This window comes from Lynx rufus, unplaced genomic scaffold (assembly GCF_022079265.1).
Source record: "Lynx rufus isolate CCGP_SWC_20201006 ecotype Redwood Valley unplaced genomic scaffold, mLynRuf1.p SCAF_9, whole genome shotgun sequence".
Classification (NCBI taxonomy): Eukaryota; Metazoa; Chordata; class Mammalia; order Carnivora; family Felidae; genus Lynx; species Lynx rufus.
This window is the reverse complement of record NW_025814897.1, coordinates 6917487-6940207: the sequence shown is the minus strand read 5'-3', so window position 1 is coordinate 6940207 and position 22721 is coordinate 6917487. Positions and strand designations below refer to the sequence as shown.

Below are 22721 nucleotides of genomic sequence, written 5' to 3'. Positions count from 1 at the left end.
AACTGTAAAAGCCAACTGTGTTAGGCAGTTTTAACATAAGGAAAGTTTACACCTATAAAATTCTACAGCATCAAAGCCAAAATTATCAGTGAATTTTTAATATTCCTTCAGTAAGCCTGAATTATTAATCACTGCAGCAATTCCCTTCAATGACTACAATAAAGTTTACATTATGACTGCTATAAATTAAAAGTACTCAGGAAAAGAAATACTTGGAAATAACAATGGCTAATAAATATGGGCAATGAGAACCACAGAATACAAATTCACCTGAGAAAACAATACTTTGATAGTGCTTTATCTAAAAGATATAAATAATTTGGGCAAAAAAGAATAGCTTTTCCCTCAAATGATTAAATTATTGTCTGGAACAATTTTATTTATTTTCTTGTAATGTTTATTTATTTTTGAGAGAGAGTGAGTGTGTGTGTGAGCAGAGGAGGGGCAGAGAGAGAGGGAGACACAGAATCTGAAGCAGGCTCCAGGCTCTGAGCTGTCAGCACAGAGCCTGATACGGGGCCCGAACTCACGAACCACGAGATCGTGACCTGAGCCAAAGCTCAACATTTAGCTGACAAAGGCACCCAGGCGCCCCAAGTCTGCAACAATTTTAAACAAACAGTAAGTACACACGTATTCTGGCCAGAACCTAGTTGAGAATCACGAGGTAAGGCATCTGAAACCTGTAATAAAACCCTGAAAGTCCTTTTGCTTTGCAAAATATTAGGAAAAGGAGGGCTGTGATACAAGAAAGCTGAAAATACAAGTGGACAAAAACATCAAAAGCCTGACCCTGTAAACTGGCGATGAGCCATGAAATAAAGGCTTGTTCCTCCTGGGTTTCTCAATTTAAGATGTGGAAGCATAAACCCTAAACCTGGACTCACCTTTCATCCCCTCTCCCTCACTGCTCCACACCCAACTCATAGGCAAGTCCTGCTGGCTCTCCGTTAAAAACACACCTTGGCTCCAGTAATGTTCCACCTGCCCTCTGTCCCCACCACCCTAACCCGAATCACCATCATTTCCCCTCTGGACCACCCCAGCTGCTCCATAACTGGGCTTCCCGTTTCCCCTCCACAAGCCATCTGCCACATACAAGCCAGAGTGAAACAGTAGGCTGCATCCTGACACTACTCTGCTCAAAACTCTGGCTTTTATGTATGTTTCAAATATAATCCAAATTTCTTAATCAGAATTAGTCCTACCTTTTTAATTTCAAACATACCATCGTCTTCCATACCAGGCTTCTTTCTGCTCCTCAGACACACCACGCTAATCCCCGCTCTGGAGTTACCTCCCAGTCTGGAATGTTTCATCCCTTATCACCCACACTTCATTCCCGCTCACACCCATCAGTGATCAGCGGGATGACACTTGCTCACACAAGCCTTCCAGGACCAGCTCTTGGGAGAATCCTCTGGTCAACATTCCCTTGGTAGACCGGAGGCCCTCAAACGTAATGATTTGTTTCCTCTTACACAAAGAGGTTCCTTATGGTTTACAGTTTAAGTCACATTAAATATCTTTGCCCACCCTTTTCAGAAGAGCCAACTCCAAATTACCATGTAGTGAATGCTGCCTGCCAATTTTCTGTGGAAACATCTTCAACGACTATGCCATATACACTTTGAAATACAGTTTGACTAACGAGATGGATTATTAAGTGGATAGAAGGATGGCTTGAGGTGATGAAGCAGAGACAGCAGTGAAACAGTAAGGTAGAATCTAGGTGGTGAGTATACGGGCATTTGCTGTAAAATTCTTTCAACTTTTCTGTAGGCCTGAAAATTTTTAAAATAAAATGTTGAGAAAGAAATGCTGTCAGCATTTTTATTGTAACAAGAAAAGAGAAAGATACATGCCCATTAAATGAACAATGAAAACATGTCATGTGTCTACATTACTGCCAGTTATTTATTCTCTCAGAGGTGGGCCAGTTGTAGGCAAACACAGGTAAGACACCTTATTACCTTAGAAGGGTGTCTGGTGGTGGGCAAAACTCCTCTGAACCCACTCTCCCCAAAACGGTGGTGATGAGGTGCTCACATACACCAAAAATAGATACATAAATGGGGCAGGGGTATGCAGAAAGAAAGCCAAAGTGAACTCATAGCCACCAAAGCAGTAGTCAGGATAATATGTGTGGCACTTTTGTTTCGCATAATGAATAAATGGGCAAAAGAAAACTCTGTCTAAGCTGAAGACTGTTGGGAGTTAGGAAGCTTCTGCTCCAGGACTTACTGGAAAAGGATCATAATTCTCTAAATGAGAGGAGAGCAGCACCTGTGATCTTGACAAGCATCCTCTTTGGCAATTCTATTTTAATGTTCTGTACAGAACCACCTGGTACTTTTCTTACTGTTTCTCTAGTCTACTCTCACTAGAATTTAACATGGACCTAGTCTGGTGTGCTCACCAGTGAATCCAGGGCCTGGCACCTAGCAGGGTTTCAGCGATTACGTGAATTAATAAAAATACACCAATTTTCATTAAAATACCTGAGATTACAAGTATGGCAGTATTACAAGTATCTCCCATGGGAGATTACAAGTATCTCCCATGGGATGCCTGGGTGGCTCAGTAGGTTGAGCGTCCAGCTCTTGACTTCGGCTCAGGTCATGATCTCATGGTGTGTGGGTTCGAGCCCCATGTCAGGGATTCTCTCCCTCCCTCTCTCTCTCTGCTCCTCCCCAGCACGTGTACATGCTCTCTTTCAAAATAAATAAATAAACTTAAAAAAAAAAGAAGTATGCAGCTTACAGGGGAAAAGTTCAGTTAGGAGAGATGTTTGTTTATATAAAGTATCATTCTCCTTGAACATAGGACAAGGTAGGTGCTATCAGATATAAAGTATCATTAAATACTCACCAATCTTCTACTAGCGTATTATTCAGGTAGGTCAGCGTTAGGAAGGTCCACTGAAGTTCTTTATCTTCAAAGAACTCCAGGGCCTTGGTAGAAGATGTATCTCTGCTATGCTGGATAGCTATCGTCGAGAAGTCTATAGGACCCACTTCTCCCAGGCAGCTTCCAACAGCCTCTGTATAGAGAAATTCCTTGTCAGTACACTTGTAGCTTAGACTTCTTCCATAAAACAACTTTTCTAACTTCAAAAATAAAATGTGTTGTCATTCTTCAAGATTTAAGTGGTTAACCAAAGACTGAATAAAGAAGCTGCAATACATTGTATCACTGCCTTTATACATCCATGTGGGCAAAGGTATTTTCCCATATAAAATCATATCCAGGAGAGAGAAGTCATTAACAGAATATAGGTATTAAGAATGAAAGTGTAAACAGAGCTACAGTATGAACGTTATCAACAGACTTAAGCCTGTTAAAATTTTAAGTATTACACACACGAAGCACACCAATCTGAAACACTTACTTTAGTGAAAATTCATACATGTTTTTTTCCACCTGTGTTATCACTACCCAGATGAAGATAGGGAGCAGTTTCTGCATGCCAGAGAACTCCCTCACGCTCTTTTCCAGGAGTGATGGAATTTACTAAAGTATGTTCACAACTTTTTTGATAGCTCTCTTTTCCAGAGGTGAAGCCTGATTCCTCTCCCCTTCAATGTGGGGTGTCCTTGGTGATTCACTTGTAACAAACAGATCATGTACAAGTATTTCACTTCCTTCTTTAAATTTATCCCCAGGTACCGGATTCTCTTAGAGGCTATTATGAACAGAATGGTAAATGAAATGAAATTTTCTTTTCAGATTGTTCACTGCTGGTGTACATAATCACAACTCAATCTTGTGTATGGATCTTATATCCTGCGATTGTGATTCATTTGTTGGCTCTGTTACAGTAGCTTTCTTGTAGATTCTCTAGCATTTTCTAGATACAGAATGATGTCATCTGTGGACAGAGACAATTCTACCTCTCCCTTTCCAATTTGGATGCTTTTTCTCTTCTTGTCCCACTGCTCCGGCTAGAATTTCCAGTACAACTTGGAACAGCACTGGTGAAAGAGGGCAACCTTGTCTCTTTCCTGATCTGGGGGTGAAAGCTTTCAGTCTCTCACCACTAAGTATGATGTGAGCTGTGGCTACTTAATAAAACCATGTTAAGATTTTATGCTACACAGGAAAGCCACTTAGGGCTCCTGTAGCAAATCAGGTTTGTCTCTAGAAACAGTGCCACCATGGACAAGGTATAAATTCCTTGGTCAAAGGAAATTTCTAGGGCGTTAATAAGATTCTGTTTCCTGGTCTAGATGCTAAAAGCACAGGTGTGTTCCATTTGTGAAAAGTTTTCGAGTTACATACTTATCATTTGTATACTTTTCTGTATGTAAGGTATATTTCAATAAAAAATTTACAAAAAAAAAAAAAAAAAAAAGAAGTGCCCCAGATAACAGGCTCCCACTGAGATGTGAAGGAAGGCTTCACTGAAAGGAAATAGTATCTGAAGGACCTCTTATTCCTCCATTTTTCTTATCTGAATCAATGCTGTCATGACAACTTCAAGCTGACTTCAATCATTCAGTGTTTCCAGCCTGGGATCACTAAGTCTAAACACCTCTTCTAGGCAGGATGTATGGTGGCCATTTATCTTACAATAGGATACCCTACAAATAGTATAGGACTTGAATGTGGTTTTAATTTGTTTTTTTTTTTAATGTTTGAGAGGGAGAGAGACAGTGTAAGTGGGGGAGAGGGAGGGGCAGAGAAAGAGGGAGACACAGAATTTGAAGTAGGCTTCAGGTTCTGAGCTGTCAGCACAGAGCCTGACGCAGGGCTCAAACTCATGAATGGCGACATCATGACCTGAGCTGAAGTAGGACATTCAACTAGCTGAGCCACCCAGATGCCCCGAATGTGGTTTTAATATCTGAGTTTAATTCATCTAGCCCTCCAAAACCTCATCTTATTTCTGTCCTACAAAAAGACTAAGTACTAATCAGTTATATTTACAAAATGTATCAAAAGTTGATTTATTTGCAACTTAATGCTACAAACAGGTATTTCAGACTTTCCTAAAGATAACCAAGGCCTTTTCAAAAGAAAGGCTTTGCACACGTGTATATCGCGAACTTTTCACTTTTATAAATGTTTAAGGAAAGTACGAAAGGAGGCCTGCTTCAGGCCATCTGAACTAGACAGAACTATACCTCAGCTAGCACCGCACGTTTCCCTAATAACCCAAATGACAAACTTCTACTGATTGTGAAAACAGGAATGGCCACTCAAACAGACAAACTCACATTCATTTAGCCAGAGATTACCTAAAACTTCTCTTTCACCAGTGTGGCTCACTGCCATCTTGCATAACTGCAACAAGCTGACGATTAGTTTCACCATTATGCCATCTTGTGGGTTTTCTAGGAGCAGTTTTAAAAAAATTAGTTTCAACTACACCGGAGAATACACATTTCTTTACAACAGGCTTATATATCAAATTATCTAAAACACTTTTATCAAGTTTTTTTTTTAAAACAAGGTTTTAAAACCATAAGAAGGTCAAAAAATATATAGTGAATAGATCTCGACTTATAAAACAGGACCATGTAAAAATGATTGGCAATATTTGGCAGAGAGAGAAAGAGAAATGTCTTCATATGTTGCACAGATAAGTCAATACCTTAGGAAAATCACAGTAAGAAATACAAAAATCATTCAACATCAACCTGAAAGAGACCTTGGGAGCATGTCTTGTTCTTCAACATCTAGCATTTAGTCTAGAACAGCAATATCCAATAGACCTGTCTGCAATGACAGAAATGTTCTATAATCTGTACTGTCCAACAACAGCCACTAGCTCACTTACTCCTGAGAATGTGACATGAGCTAGTATGATATAAGAAACTAAATTTTACATTTTATTAAACCTTAATTCACTGAAATTTAAGTAGCTATGAACAGCTACTGGACAAGAGAAGTCTAGACCAATGAATGACCCAAACACACGAGAACAAAAGATACAGTTTTTCATCTTTACACAAACACACATCTCAGAATAAATGCGCTACGAGCTCTGAGCTCAGGTGGTCAAAATCAAAATTAGTTTTTTTTTTTTAATTTTTTTTTTAATGTTTATTTATTTTTGAGACAGAGAGAGACACAGCATGAACGGGGGAGGGGCAGAGAGAGAGGGAGACACAGAATCGGAAGCAGGAGGCTCTGAGCCATCAGCACAGAGCCCGATGCGGGGCTCGAACTCACAAACCGTGAGATCATGACCTGAGTCGAAGTTGGACACTTAACCGACTGAGCCACCCAAGCACCCCCAAAATTAGTTTTTAAAGTTACTGGGAAGGGGCGCCTGGGTGGCGCAGTCGGTTAAGCGTCCGACTTCAGCCAGGTCACGATCTCGCGGTCCGTGAGTTCGAGCCCCGCGTCGGGCTCTGGGCTGATGGCTCAGAGCCTGGAGCCTGTTTCCGATTCTGTGTCTCCCTCTCTCTCTGCCCCTCCCCCGTTCATGCTCTGTCTCTCTCTGTCCCAAAAATAAATAAAAAACGTTGAAAAAAAAATTAAAAAAAAAAAAAATAAAGTTACTGGGAAAAAAATCACAATGGAAATATGAAATTAATGGGTACAAGATGAAAATCAAAATGTAAGTAGAGAAAATTTCCAAGTACAATATTAAAGTAACCTAAACTGAAATCAAAATAACATAAAAATGAATGTTTTCTTAAATGAGAAAAAGGTAGAAACACATACACAAATATGTGTGTATACAGAAAAACACACACATATGCACACAATTACATGCACACACATGGCTAAGAGGCTGTAAGTGGGATACATTTCTTCTATGAACACGAGTTGGAGCAAGAGGCAGAGACACATTGCCTGTATGCCTGGCTTTAAGGAACTCAAATTTCTGTCTCAGGCAGCAGGAAGTGATTAAAACTTTTCAAGCAATAGAATAATGCAATCATGTTTGGGTTCAGAGAAATCACCCTGGCTGAGGTGCAGGGGATGGATGAAATGAGGGTAATTCAAGGGGAGGAGGCCATGTAATGACCTCTTTCCCAGTTAGAAGAGAAATGATACAGGTTTGAACTAAAGGATCAGAATCTAAACTAAGTCCGTGGCAATTAATCAAAGAGTAAGAGTTTACAAAACTCAAAAAAAAAAAAAAAAGTTTACAAAGCTCTTTCCCAAAGAAATAGGTGCAAATAACCCGGGTCATTGACATCAGTACCCTGAGATGCTCTCATGAGATCCATCATCTGATCTTTATGTTGTGCCAGCTGTCTGCGAAGATCCTTCAACCCTTCGAGCCTTGTCAAAGGAAGTGCATCATAAACACTCACGGAGAGAAAATGATTTATTTCCTGAAAGAGAGCATTAGTTAAAAACATAACTGGTTTTTTGATTTGTATGAAGTCTGCGAAATAAAACTCAAAAGAAAAAAATTACTAAGAGCCTTTCGCAGACACTGACTCACAGCTTTATTATTACCAAACAAGGTAGAAATAAATGACTTCTTCCATTTCAGTCCTACAATGTGGTTTGTTTTGTTTTGTTTTGTTTTGTTGGCCAATGTTTTAATCTTGACTCTCTCACAAGAACATCTTTAAGACTTTAAGATTATAATTAGCATACTCCAAGGGAAAAGTTTAAATTTCTACTTATTTAGTACTGTAACTCTCGTTTTATATCTTAGTACATTTAGCTATATTATCACATTGATATGTAGTCAAATATAGGGTATGGTTTTAAAATTGGAATAAAATTTACGCTAAAAAATACACTTGAAAATAATTCTCAAGTTTATAAAGATTAAAACTTGAAAAACTCTTTAAAAATTCAAATATCATCTCTACTTCAAACATCAAATTGTCCCTCAAAAGATCACACAGTAATTTTGAGGAATTAATGAATCTGATGCATATGAAAATCAAGCATATTTTATACCACATTTCTTCAATACTTAATTTCAGACCATAACAAAAAAAACCTTAATATTTACAATTTTGCTGCAATACAAGAGGATATATTAAGACTCACTTTTTTGTTGAGAAGCTAAATCTCAGGTTATTTTTTATCACAGTTTTTTTAAAACTCAGTTGTTTTCTTTCAGAGAACTAGAAGTGTTCAAAAAGTACTGCTCTTTATCCTAATACAAAATAGTAAGATGATGGAATAATCATTACCTCCAAAAGTGAAAAGGGTCCTTTACTGTATTTAATTTTCTGCTGAGTAAGACGCAAATCCTTAAAGACATCATGGTCAGGAAAAGGATCTAAAAGTTTAATTGTCATATAGAGGTTTTCATTATCCTTGTTATCTATCACTAAGTATTTCAACAAGTCCAATACCTAAACATAATTTAAAAAAGAAAAAATCAAAAGGAAAAAATGGTTTAATTATATTTTAAAGTAGAACAACCAAACCTACTATAATAAGTGATAGAAACTCTACTGGCCTAGTTCAGATAAAATGTTCTAATTACTTCTATAGTACCAGCTATTACCGTTTTCAGATGAGTCAACAAGTACGTAAGTTGCTGCTACAGCACGGGCACTGGGGTAGAGAAATGCCAATATTACCGGAACATTTTATTTAAGCAGTATCTCACACACCATGAACAGTGGTATGAACTGCTGTCCCTCGTTTTCATTACCTCTACACTTCAAACCAAGGAAGAGACAGACACTGTTAGGTAATCTGTTAGATCCAAGTTACTGGGGGCGCCTGGGTGGCTCGATCCGTTAAGCACTCAACTCATGGTTTCAGCTCAGGTCATGATCTTGAGGTTTTGTGGGTTCAAGCTCCACACTGGTCTCTATGCTGGCAGTGAGGAGCCTGCTTGGGATTCTCTCTCTCTCCTCCCTCTCCCTGCCCCTCCCCAACTCGCACTGTCTCTGTTTCTTTCAAACACAAAAAATTTTAAAAATTAAAAAAAATTATTAGGTGCTCCGTAATTAAATGATTACAAGGCTTAATTAAGTGAAAATGTCTTTCCAACCATTTTTCAAAGAATATTTTCACTGAAATGACTCACTGAACCAAGTAAACATAAAACGTTCAGCTCCTTCCAATAACGCTTTATCAATGTATGTCAAATATCTTTGTGAAGATGATTTGGGCATCACCTGTTCCTGAACCTCCATCTGATCATCCACAAGGGGTATGAGTGTACCGACAATGACGTGAAGGTGATTTTCTAAAGCATCCTTGCAGTAAGTGACTGCTGTGTGGCAAACCCGGCTTAACAGGTCACAACACAGGGAGAAGCTTCGTAACGACACGTCCATGAAACGAGAAGGCCTGTGACACAGGCAAAAAACAGTAAGTTCTAGGAAACTGCTTCCATATGAGCTCATTAAAAAGTCATTTTTATTCAGCAGCTCTAATTCTGAAGTGACCCCGAAACAAAAGTCACTTTTGTATCTAATTCCTTAATGGTTTAAAAACCAAAAAGAGAAGTGACAACAGCAAAATGAGAGAGTAGACAGCTCCAATCCCCCCTCCTGACAGAAACACTGAAAGACAGGCCGAGCGGGCAGAACTTTGTCAGAACTCTGTCAAACAGGCAAAGGCGTACAGAAGTCGAGCAAATGCTAAAAAACAAACAAACAAACAAACAAAAACGGCAACTTAAAAACAGTTGGAGGGGCGCCTGGTGGCTCAGTCAGTTAAGCATCTGACTTTGGTTCAGGTCATGATCTCACAGTTCATGGGTTCGAGCCCCGCACTGGGATCTGTACGGACAGCACGGGGTCTGCTTGGGATTCTCTCTCCCTCTTTCTCTGCCTCCCCCCATTGGCGCGCTCTCTCTCTCTCTAAATAAACAAGCGTTTAAAAAAAAAAAAAAAAAAGACTTAAAGCTTCATGGCGTTCTACCAGCCTCTGCCTCGCTACTCCCTCCCCAGCTTGGCGGGTGTGATGAAAAAACTACAGTCCCCATTCCCAGCATGGGATCCTGGCCCTTTGCTCTGGCTGGAGCAGAGCAGAGTGTATTTGTTAATGACTGTGTGTATCTGTCCTAAGCCTGTCTGGGAGCTACCTGAAGGGCGGGTGCTTCACTCTGGTTTGTCTTACTTGAATCTCCGCAGGCTGTAAGAGCCATGAGCAGTGCTCAAAAGCACCATAAATAACACTGGCCAACTATCCACAGCTGGGAGGGGCAACAGATTATTGTTCAGACATGCAACAGACTGCCTAAAGCCTAGGATGAAAAGCTGGGAAGAAAGTTTCTTCCTGAAATTAGAGAGTTCAAAATCTCTCATATATCTGGGACACTGAGAAAGCCACACATATGCCCAAGGTAAGAAGCTTATTCAAAAAATACCCAGGAAGACCGTATGCGTTCATGCTGGGCTAGTCCCTAGGCTCGGTGAGAACCTGCCTGTGAAGGCAAGTGCTCACAAAGAGCCAACCTGCAGAAGGTGGGAAAGATTCTCATTCTCTCTCTCTCTCTCTCTCTCTCTCTCTCTCTCTCTCTCATATTCAATCACTCGCTCTCGGCATTCAAGGAAATCTGTGTAAAAACACTACCTGAACACAAGGAACACTCTTCAGTAGCCACACACGGTGAGGAACACACCCTTGGCAAAAAGAGTTTGCACACTCACGAAACATATGGACCACTACAACCTTTGACAATTAGGGGGAGAAAAAGTCAAACCCTAGGGAAGGGGAGAGTGTGATTTCCCCATTTACCACAATTTAATAGTAAAATAGCCAGTTTTCAGAAAACAGAGAGCCCAGAAATCCACACTTATATAGTCACTTAATCCACAGCAAAGGAGGCAAGAATCTACAACAGGGAAAAGACAGTCATTTCAGCAAACGGTGCTGGGAAAACTGAACGGCTATGTGCCAAAGAATGAAACTAAACCACTTTCTTATAATTGCACACAAAAATAAACTCAAAATGCATTACACCTAAATGGGAAACCTGAAACCACAGAACTCCTAGAAGAAATCACAGACAGTAACTTCTTTGATATCAGCCAGAGAAACATTTTTCTAGGTATGTCTCCTCAGGCAAGGTAAACAAAAGAAAAAAATCTCATCAAAATAAGAAGCTTTTGCACATCAAAGGAAATTATCAACAAAACAACAAGATGAGATATAAGATATCTCCAAATGCTATATCTGAGGAGGGTTAATATCCAAAATACATAAAGAATTCACACAAAAATTAAAAAAATAATCAGATTAAGGTGCCTGGGTGGGTCGGGGGACTGAGCATCTGACTCTTGATTTCAGCTCAGGTCTTGATCCCAGGGTTGTGGGGCTGAGCCCCACATGCTGAGCATGGAGCCTGCTTCAGATTCTCTCTCCCTCTCCCTCCCACTTGTGCTCTCTCAAAAACACAAAACAAAAACAACAGCAAAAAACCCAGGTAGTACTGACACAAGGGCAAACCAAGGACATAGAATTGAGAATTGAGAAATAAATCCACACATCAAGGGCCAAATGATTTCTGATGAGGATGTCAAGTCCATCCAAAGTGGTGCCCACTTTCCCTATACATGGTCCTACGCAATTTCTTCCATCTGGCTGTTCCTGAGCTATGCCCTTCTATAATAAAGCGGTATTTTAGTCAGTAAACAGCTATCCTGAGTTCTGAGAGCGGCTCTAAAAATGACTCAGAACTGTAGGAAGAGGGTCATTGGAACCTGCAGTGTAGAGCTGGCTGGTCAGCACAGGTGCTAATCCTGGCTAGTGACTGCCATTGGAAAGGAAGGAGGGGCAGGCAGTCTTGCAGGACTGAGACCTCAATCTGTGGAATCTGACACTAACCAACTACATCTGAGCTGAACTGTAGGATACCCAGCAGGTGTCTGGAGAATTTTGTGTGTGTGTGTGTGTGTGTGTGTGTATGTCTGGAGAGTGGGTGTTACACACACACACACACACACACACACACACACACAGGAACTGGTGACCAGAACCACTATAGTGACATAGATATTTCAGGCCATCTAAAATTCGTTTATTTTAAAATGATGAATTGGGGCATCTGGGTGGCTCAGTCAGTTAAGCATCAGATTTCAGCTCTGATCACAATCTCACAGTTTGTGGGTTCGAGCCCTGCGTTGGGCTCTGTGCTGACAGCTCAGAGCCTGGAGCCTGCTTCAGATTCTGTGATTCCCTCTCTCTGCCCCTCCCTGGCTCATGCTCTGTTTCTCTCTCAAAAAAAAAAAAAAAAAATTTTTTTTTTAAATGTTGAAGACCCTTAATACTAATATTTTTTGAGATGAAGAAATAGTAATGCAATTTTTAAAAAATATTAAGTAGATATATATTAAAAAGCAAAATAAAGAAAACAATACCGTGGCTTCTACATCTTAAAATTATGTAAATTTTCAACTAACAAGGTAGAAAAAACTTACATATTGCTCTAAATATATTTCTTACCTTTTGTTGATATAATGAATCAAAGTGTAAATAACGTCTCGAAGAACAAAGGCCCACGCTCCTCCTAAGGTACTTTTTATGTCTTTCAGTAATAAACTAACAAATAGGTGATATATTTTCAGAATTCTGTGCTTTTTATAAACATTATTTGTCTCAGCGGCTTGTTCACATATGGCTAGGAGAATTTTCTGATAGGAATCCTAGAAAATAAAGAGACATTTCATAAAAACTTATGTAATCATTTATACTCAGCTATAACAAATGTATTTTATATTCAAATAACAAATTACAGAATTTTGTGTTGGTTTGATATCAAAGGCAAATATTACATTAAGAAAATTAATATCATAAACTTAAAAAACTATTGTCAATTTATCTAGCTTTCAGACAGCAAAAAATAATTTAAAAAAGAATCTACACTCTGAGCTAACGTATGACTAACTACCATGATATTCAGGCTTCATCAATGAATACTGACAGGTAAGATACCAAGATATAAACTTGTTGAGGAGTGTTTTACTTTTTAATTAATTCAGATGAATTTTCCATTTGTTCATCTTTTTTTCTCTTCAAGATGCACTTACACAGATTTTTGAGCTGAAAAAGAAGGAATTCTCTCTTCAGTTATTTTAACAGAAATGTGTACTCACAGGGCTTTTGGAAAGAATTTCTAAGATGCTTTTAAGCTTGGTTTTATGGCAATTACTGATATAGGCAAACGTTGCTTTGATCACGTGTGATGGGAAATGAGGTGGGTTAGGAGCAGGGTCCAAATCCCTAAGAGTCAGAGGAAAACACGCAGTCATCATTTTCAGAACAAAATTAAGACAATAATAATCCCACATTCTACAACTACTCTTCCATTGAAAAACTTGGCTTTTAAATAAAATCACAAATGACTTACGACGGTCTACATGTTAGCGGTCAGCATATCTAAATACCTGTGCCCTCCATGACTGAATCGATTTTAAATGATTTGCTCACGAAATCTTTTATGAAGTTAATGGCAATCCCACAAATGAGCCTTGGTATCACTTCACATTTGAATTAAAGTTCTAAGCTAGTACTGTAAAAGCACTAATACCTTAAGACTGGGAAATCAAACACTATTTATGTCAAATGAAATTATACAGTAAAAGTACTCAGGTGGATATTATTACTTTTTTGCACAGCTGGCATGGTAGGGAACACAAAAATTCGTAAAGGGTGCTTTCAAGAAGCTTACAATCAAGCTGGGAAAGTAACATTCATATACAGCCACGTGCGTCTCACATCCAAGTTAAGCTGTCATAGGTAAGATTCTGAGAGCTAAGGAGCATTAAGAAAAGGTGATCTAGAAATGCAAGCCACAGATAAGAAAACCATGAATGTGTCCATGAAATTTCAAAAAACAGATGGAAAGATTGAGAAGGAAAAGGTCAACGGATTTGCAAACCAGGTGATCCACCTGAAAGAGCGAGCAATCATGGTGGGAAGACTCCAGTAGAGGCAAGGAGGTGGTACTTCAAGTCAAAGGCAGTTACTTTTAAAGAAACAATTTAAAAGCCTAGCTGTGCCTAAAAACTGAAATAGACATTTGAAGGTGTCAAGCAATAAGCTTCCCAAGGAAATTCTGAGATTGCAGCTAATCCGCTAAGTTTAAAATACCCGTACCCTGAAAAGTCACCGAGGTCAGTGCTTTGGCTGCCACCAGAAGTTGCTGGTTCGTGTAACGTCATCAGTAACTCCACAACAATCTCTGGTAAATTACTGAGGAATAAGTGATCAATCTGTAAGGATACAAAATTAAAATAACGTTTAAATTCTTATGTCTGTGAGCTTTAACACGGCTCAAGGGGCTAATGTTACGGCATCATTTCCAAAATTAATCAGTGACTGTAAAAGGAAATAGATGATGAAAGACCTAAGGTCTGCCAAGACATACGGCTAACTCCACTTTTTTCTGCTATGCAACCGACTTGTAGCCTGGGGGAGAGTAAGGAAATCTAACCAAACAAGACTCCCTTAATCTGACTCTAGTTTCATTTTAAAGAATCATTTTAACTAAGGCTTCAGCTGTAGCACTGAATTCCTCAACCTAGTAATTTTCCTGCCAACCAAATTCCCCACTGATCTACACGGCTTCTCAGGCTGCATTTTACTCTTGACTCACTTGGGAGATCTCTCTCACTTAACAATACTTGTAAGAATTCCCAGTGACTGGCAATAAGCATTTCTCTGTTCCCTGCAGAACTTTCCCCCAGATTTCTACTTGGCTGATATGCCAAATTCTGAGCCTAGCTGGCCCCCACATCCCCTGTCATCATCAGTCAACTAAAATCCTCCCAGACAGGAGCAGGTTCTCCATCGATCCACCTCCTGTTACGGCGGCCTCCCAGAGAGGCACACATTCTCTAATTATACAGAAAGGGCCTGCTGCGTTACATATACCCCAGCCAAGTGAAGGACGGTCATGAAGTTGTGAAGGAGGACTCATTAGCTCTCCAAGTTAGGAATTACAAGGGCACCAAACTTAAAGGCAAATAAACAGCTGATTTACTTGGTGTGCAAGGAGGTTTGAAAACACACTTCCTCATAACAGAAGCATTTTAAAATGTGACAAAAAGGAAGCCAAACGTAAAGGTGCTAGCCTTTCCCTCAGGCTTACACATCCGTCATTCAGGTCACCACTTCCAAGGTTTCAACCCTCTTAAAACACCAGCTCATTTCAAAGTATATCTGGGACAAGGAAGGACAAATTGGCCCATTTGATTAATAACAAAGGAAAAACTCACGAATTCCCTTACACAAAAATGACCAGCGGCTTCACTAGTTTCCTATTATTCTGTAATAAACCCGATCTGTACTGTTTAGCTGAGGGACATACAAACTGTTCAGATGTCTAGGTACAGCTAAACAATGTTACAACTGCTAATATTTTTGGCTTTCCACAAGTGACAGTTTTAAGAGGCTTAGAGACTAATAGTAATAGCTGCACCAACCCTTACTCACTGAAAAAAGAATCAACAAGATGGATTCAGAGAAAGTGTGTATTAGAGAATCAAAGAAAAACTTAACTTGTGACAACTTAATGCTAACTGGAATTGAAATAAAAATTTATGTCTTTAACCAAGAAGATAAGAAATTATCATTTAAGTTTGCCTCTCTTCATTCTCAAGACTGATGTTTCAATCAGGCCTCAGTGTAATTATGTTCTCCTCCTAGACTTACTCTGACTCTGAAAATTGCTATCTTTTGGTTTGAATAATTTTAAAAAGTAGTAAGATTAGGCCTGCTTAGAAGTCTAAGCAGGAAGGTGGGCTGGGAGGGGATAAAAGCAGCGTCTTTCATAAATTCCATAACCTCTGGAGCTGTAACATCCAGTTCCAAGTAACTTTTGAGAAGGGAGCTCCTCGTTTGCCTCCAGACTGACTGAGAAGCAGCTCTGACTGGCAGTGGTCCCTCTAAGCAGCTGGGAAATTCGTTCCGTTTGCTGGCTCCATATAGGTCAGGGGCAAACAAAAAAAGTCTTTTGAAGTTTATCTAACTGTAATTTTAACATCAGCCAACTTTGCTTAGTCATCCCTTACAAAACAAAAAAGTTGAGAGTTACCAATCCTCTTTGACCTTAAACAAAGTTTATATATGTGTTTTTAATGTAATCTCCCTCAAATTATTTTGGATGTATGTAAGTTATATTAAAAACAGAAGCTGTGAGATCCTTTTTTACTTGACTCCATCTTTTCTCAAATTATGAGTATTCACTACATACTAAGTAGCAGGGGTACAAAGCAGAAAAAAAAACAGCAGAAAGTCTGTCCGAGTACTCACAGCAGAGAAGATAAACCATATTCTTAAGTAACTTACATTACATGTTAAAAGGTGGTAAGTGTCATGGAAAAAAGAAAGAGCAGAGCATGGGAGTCTGGGATCATACTTCTCCCTGAACAGTAAAGAGCTCAATGGGACTGAAGAGAAAGTGAGGAACACTTTGTATACACTGTCCAGTAGTGCATGGATTGAACACCCAGCTTGCATTCACGTATTACTGCCAATAAAAATAAATTTTAAAAATGAAAAAGCAATAAATTTCAAAGTTTTTAAAAATTTTTCTGATTAAAAACATTTCATTTATAAAAGCCACTCAAAAGAAGAGACCACTGTAATAACAACAACAATAAAAAAATTCACGGATTGCCTACACTAGACAGTGATGACTACATATTAAATTTTACTACATAAATGATGACTGGTCTTAAAACTTTAAAGTCACATCTCAGGGGGCACCTGGGTAGCTCAGTTAGGTGTCCGACTTCGGCTCAGGTCACAACCTCACAGTTTGTGGGTTCAAGCCCCAAGTCAGGCTCTGTGCTGACAGCTCGGAGCCTGGAGCCTGCTTCGGATTCTGTGTCTCCCTCCCTCTCTCTGCCCCTCCCCCACTCGCAGAGCGCTCTGTCTCTGTCTCTCAAAAATGCATAAACATTAAAAAGAAAGTCTTTAAGTTACATCTCAGACCAATTAGGGGCTGAAGAGGGGTGTCTGGCTGGCTCAGTTGGTAGAGCATGAGACCCCTGATCTCAGGATTGTGAGTTCAAGCCCCACATTCGGCCTAGAGCTAGTAGGTAAAAGTGAAGTCATACCTGTTTTCCTAGTAAGTTTTCATCTTTGAGTGTGTCGTAGACTTTGGTAGCAGTCTCTCTCTGCTGTGCTGTCTCACTTTCGCCTGTACCCTCATAGGCAAAGTAAGGAAGAATATTTACAAGAATCTTTGGAAAACAGTGTGTTAGAAGAGTTTTCCAATCCTCTTGAATCTGATTAGCAATGGACTTCACCTCATCAAAACGACTTCTAATCACCAGATGTGGGATCAAAACCTTGTAACAAGATCTAAAAATGTAAAAATTTCAAGTACATGTTATATATAACTTCTCAAAGTCAAATTTTACAACACAGCCCTTAAAATAAGGAAACGAGCATTAGAACATCACTTTGTCTAGATCACTAAACATTCTTACTCTAATTTTATAAATGCAGAGATGAAGTTAAATAAATTTTAAATAATCACATAAGAAAACAGAGATCTTAGAATACACCAACCTAATTCTATGATCAAAAAAAGTGGGAAATGAATTTCTCTCTTCTACATTATCAATTTATGCAAAATTATTTCATTTATGTAGAATGAATTGTGAAAGAAATGTATGAATTCAGACTATTTTTCTAAAGTTTACTTGTTTATTTTGAGAGAGAGAGAGCACACGCACAAGCAGGGGAGGGGTCAGAGAGAGAGGAGAAGAGAGAGAATCTGAAGCAGGCTTCACACTGTCAGCACAAAGCCTGATGTGGGACTAGATTTCACATATGGTGAGATCATGACCTGAGCTGAAATCAAGAGCTGGACGCTTAACCAACTGAGCCACCCAGGTGCCCGGTGAATTCAAACTATGAATGTAAATACTGTTATCGCCAAAATGAAACAACAAGGATCATTGAATAATGCACTGCTTTCCCATCATCCTGAGACCAAAACATTATTCTCTAGATGATTCTTCAGTTGTTCCAAATCTATTTTCAAAATTTTCTTCTCAAGAGTTAGGATTTAGCAAAATAAGTATTTTTACGTTACACTTTAAATCTAATAAAAATAATGACAAAATGGTCCATAGCCAAGGAACAGAAAGGAAGAACAACGCAGAAATAACAGCCATTAGTAATTTCTCTTTGGTTTGTCATAGGGAAGAATACCAAACATTAAAGCTAAAAGAGGGGCGCCTGGATGGCTTAGTTGGTTAAGCGTCCAACTTCAGCTCAGGTCATGATCTCACGGTCTGTGAGTTCGAACCCCATGTCGGGCTCTGTGCTGACAGCTCAGAGCCTGGAGCCTGCTTTGGATTGTGTCTCCTTCTCTCTCTGCCCCTCCCTCACTCGTGCTCTGTCTCTCAAATATAAATAAATGTAAAAATAAAAAAAATTCAAAAAAAATTTAAAGCTGAAAGAGTCCTTAGAGACTGATGTTACTTCCTTACTGTACAGATTGAAAAACCAAGGCTGAGCGGGTATTTTCATGGCTTGCCTAAAGTTACACAGCTAGTTACTGGCACAGCTAGGACCAGACCCTAAATCCAGTGATTCCCTTCAGTACACTCTAATTAAAACAAGCAGCCCTGTCTCTCCTATTATACAGCCCCCAAGCTCCGGATGTGTGTGCACGTGTGCGCAAGTACATGTGTATGTGCATGTGTGTATGCGCGTGTGTCAGGTGGGGGTGGGGGGCTCCCAAACATTACCCTCTAATTTTAGTATATGTGCTGCTGAAGCGAGCACTACCCTCTAATTTTAAAATGAACATATTTCACGTGTGTGTACACCTACCTATAGAAGTCCTCAACATTTGTGTAGTTTAATAAAATAAAAGGAAAAGAACATAAGCTGTGTTCAGTATCTTGAAGATTCAGCCATTCCAAAACCAGATAATCCAAATGAGAAGCCATGAAGTCTTCTAAATGTCTGTACCCAAAAGTCTCAGAAACTTTCTCTAAAACCTGCACAATCAGAAAGAAGTCAATGCTTTAAGAAACCAATGAAATAATATATCTAGATCTAAATCCTTCATTATTTATTTACAGTATAACCTTGACACGTTCATTCAACTATTCTATACCTTGGCTTTCTCATCTATGAGATGGAGATAATAAAAGTACTTATACTTCAGAGACGCTAAACAAGAAAAATGTATTTAATATAATTAGCACATTGCCTGGCACATAGCGACCACTCAGTAAATGTTAAAAGGTTAACTGGTCTAAGATTGATTACCCACAGGCTGGCCTACTTTAAGGGTCCATGGAGACCATGCTGGTAGAATCCTGAATGGTCTGTAAGGCCACTGGTCTATCACTGGTTCATCACATGAACATGTATGATGGAAAGGCGTGGAACTTTCCAAACCATGGAGGTGAGGTGGTGGAACGGGGCAGAGGCAAACATTCAACAACAATGTGCTGATGTGATTGCACAAATGGACTCTAGTGTTCCTTTCCCAGTCTTGCAACTTTAAAAGTGTCACAGCTCTATGACTTGCCTTCTAGCCCTGTTAGATCCCAAGGTCGGACCCAGAACTCCCAGGCAAAACACCTGCTACTGCTCTTTTCTCTATGGGTCTCCCTCAATAGAAGCAATTGCAGAGGGCCTGGTCTGCCTAATGAAAGGTCACTGATCCCTATCAGTTCAATGAACACCCCGTGACACGCTGGAGGTAAAAAATAAATGATACCACATACAAATAAACATATGCTAAAGAGTTACTACTTTCCAATATTCCGGATCTAAAAAATAAAACGGTCTCCAAGAGGCACTTTAAAATAAGTTTACACTTTTTAAATTATTTAAAAGTTACCCAAGGAAGATAATAAAAAGTATTCATCTACATGTACCTTTTTAATGAGGTGAGGTTCTAATCCACTCTCTTTCATAGCCTTGCACAGGGCAAATAAAGCCTGTTTCTCACAGACGGGGCTGCAGCATAAAATCACAGCCATCGCCATCAGCAGGACAGATTTTCTGTTATAAACCTCATCTACGAGTTCAGTGTTCTCAGCTCTGTGGGCCTGCAACGGAATTTTAAAAACAATGATGTCATATGAGTACACAAACATTACAAATAAACCAATCAGGCTAAAATCAATGTTCACCATTATAACGTCTAAGCAGCCAGTGAGCAATTTTATTTTTTTAAATTTTTTTTTAACATTTATTTATTTTTGAGACAGAGGACAGAGCACGAACAGGGGAGGGTCAGAGAGAGGGAGACACAGAATCTGAAACAGGCTCCAGGCTCTGAGCTGTCAGCACAGAGCCCGACTGGGGCTCGAACTCACAGACCTCGAAATCATGACCTGAGCCGAAGTCGGCCGCTTAACTGACTGAGCCACCCAGGCCCCCGCCAGTGAGCAATTTTAAACCCTAGAGTGATGGAGCCAAGAGCAGAGATATGAGAAAATATCAAAGTTCCCAGAGTGCAAAAACTGTTTCTGATAATATCTTAGGGAAAGAATTCACAAACATTTCAGTGAGGTATAAAGCAATTTAAAGAAACACAAGAAAGAAATTGCAACAAGGGCAACCTGATGGTCACCAGAGAGGCAAGTGGAGGGGTGGGGGGGGGAGGGTAAACAGGTGATGGGGATGAAGGGTGCTCTTGTGATGAGCACAGGTGATGTAAGGAAATGCTGAATCACCACATTGTACACCTGAAGCTAGTAAAACACTGTAGGCTAACTGACTAGAATTAAAACAAAAACTTAAATAAAAAAAAAAAACCCAAGTAGGGGAGAATAATTAAAAGCTCCTTTTCAATTACAAAGTATACATCCTGAGATGTTTTTATTATCATAACTTCATAGACAGCACTTTATACTGCAAAACATACAGTCACGTGTACTGTCAAAAGTAAAAATGGGGGCGCCCGAGTAGCTCAGTTGGTTAAGCGTCCAACTCTTGATTTTAGCTCAGGTCATGATCTCGCAGTCGTGATCTCAAGCCCCACGACAGGCTCTGCACTGGGCAGGGAGCCTGCTTGAGATTCTCTCTCTCTCCCTCTGCCCCTGTCCCACTTGCATGCGTGCATGGGCATGTGTGCTCTTTCTCTCTCTCAAAAAAAAAAAAGGTAAAAATAAAATCATGCAACTAGACAGAATGACACATGCTTCTAGTTTAATGACCCATCATTATAATATCCCAACAGATGTGAACATTTTTTGACTAGCTATAATTGATAAAAGCTTCTCGGGCACCTGGCTGGTTCAGTAGGTGGAGCATGAGATTCTTGATCTCAGACTTGTGAGTTTGAGCCCCACAATCGGTGAAGAGATTACTTAAAAATAAAATCATAAATGGGGCGCCTGGGTGGCTCAGCTGGTTAAGCATCTGACTTTGGCTCAGGTCATGATCTCGTGGTTCGTGACTTCAAGCCCCGGGTCAAGCTCTGTGCTGACAGCTCAGAGCCTAGAGCCTGCTTCAGATTCTGTGTCTCCCTCTCTGTCTGTCCCTCCCCCACTCACACTGTCTCTTTCTCTCTGTCAAAAATAAATAAACATTTAAAAAATTAAAAAATAAAATCTTAAAAGAAGTTTCTCTTCACATTTAGAAACTCTCCTACACATTGATCCTACTTCTGGTTTTTTGGAACAAGGAAAAGAAAGAGCCTTTACTAAATGGCCATCATTGACATGTTTGAAAATAGCTATGAGGTTCCCACTAAGTCAGCTCCTTCACCAACTCCTTAGGAGAGACAGGATCTACAGACTCTAACATCCTAGTTAAAAATCTACTTCTACTCAGAACCAAACCCAAAATACAAGCTGCCTTCTATAATGTATACATGAGTCCAGATTCTTTTTATCAGCTTGTTTGTGACAGTAAGCTTCTATTAATGACATCTAAGGCAGAATTTGTTTCTTTTGATAACTATTGCAATGGGATTCATACAGTGCTCTCAAGAGTAAAACTTGTTGGGACTTGTTACAAATAAATTTCTATCAAGTCAGTATTTTCCCTTTTTGCTTAAGACAGGCTAATTTTAAAATGTACCATATACATCTCTATTAAATCTTATATTATTCGCATTCATTTTTCCAATCTATTGAAACTTTTTTTGAAATTCACATTCTTTCACCCAACTGTCCAAAAACTGTCCTTTTGTGTTATCACCGACTAGACAGTATTTGATTAACCACCTCATATACTTTTCAAGTATATCAAACATATCAAACATATCAAGGCATAAATAAGTGAATAAATTCTAACAGATAATTTTGCCATTTAAGAAAAATATTATTCTACAAAGAAATATAAGAATCATAAGGCTGCCTAAAGAACACCAACATAAGTTGATCTCCCCTATCAGAACATGGTTTCCAATCCATTTCTTCCTACCATCACCTTTCTCCAAATTGGTTTTTAACCAGATCTTACAAGAAATATTTTAAGACAGAAATCACATCAAGCAACTTTTCCGAACACAATGGTATAAATCAATTTAAAAATCCTGACAAAACCACAAATGCACGCAGTCTAAACAACATGTTACTGAACACCCAATGGGTAAATGAAGAAATCAAAGAGGAAATAAAAATATACATGGAAACAAATGAAAATGAAAACACAATGATCCAAAATCTTTGAGATGTAGCAAAAGCAGGTCTAAGAGGGAAGTTTATAGCAATACCTCAAGAAACAACAAAACTCTCAAGAAAACAACCTAACTTTACACCTAACAGAACTAGAAAAAGAAAAAGCAAAGGCCAAAGCTGGTGGAAGGAAGGAAATAAAGATTAGAAAGGAAATAAAGAAAAGAGACAACAACAACAAAAACAGAAAAGATCAAGGAAGCCAAGGGCTGGTTCTTT

General features: G+C 39.2%; 1 protein-coding gene across 4 annotated transcripts in view; it reads right to left on the bottom strand.

The window, feature by feature from the left end:
• Positions 1-22721, bottom strand: part of ATM (ATM serine/threonine kinase) — a 131838-nt gene that overhangs the window by 57633 nt on the left and 51484 nt on the right. For all 4 annotated transcript variants that reach the window (XM_047070393.1, XM_047070392.1, XM_047070390.1 and 1 more), the window contains exons 26-36: positions 19749-19922; positions 18688-18857; positions 16956-17202; positions 13990-14105; positions 12987-13113; positions 12337-12536; positions 9060-9234; positions 8118-8282; positions 7163-7295; positions 5241-5336; positions 2872-3043 (exon numbers count right to left, since the gene is read on the bottom strand). In XM_047070393.1, the coding sequence (XP_046926349.1) occupies positions 2872-3043; positions 5241-5336; positions 7163-7295; positions 8118-8282; positions 9060-9234; positions 12337-12536; positions 12987-13113; positions 13990-14105; positions 16956-17202; positions 18688-18857; positions 19749-19922 (1775 nt within the window). The remainder of the gene's footprint in view (positions 1-2871; positions 3044-5240; positions 5337-7162; positions 7296-8117; positions 8283-9059; positions 9235-12336; positions 12537-12986; positions 13114-13989; positions 14106-16955; positions 17203-18687; positions 18858-19748; positions 19923-22721) is intronic.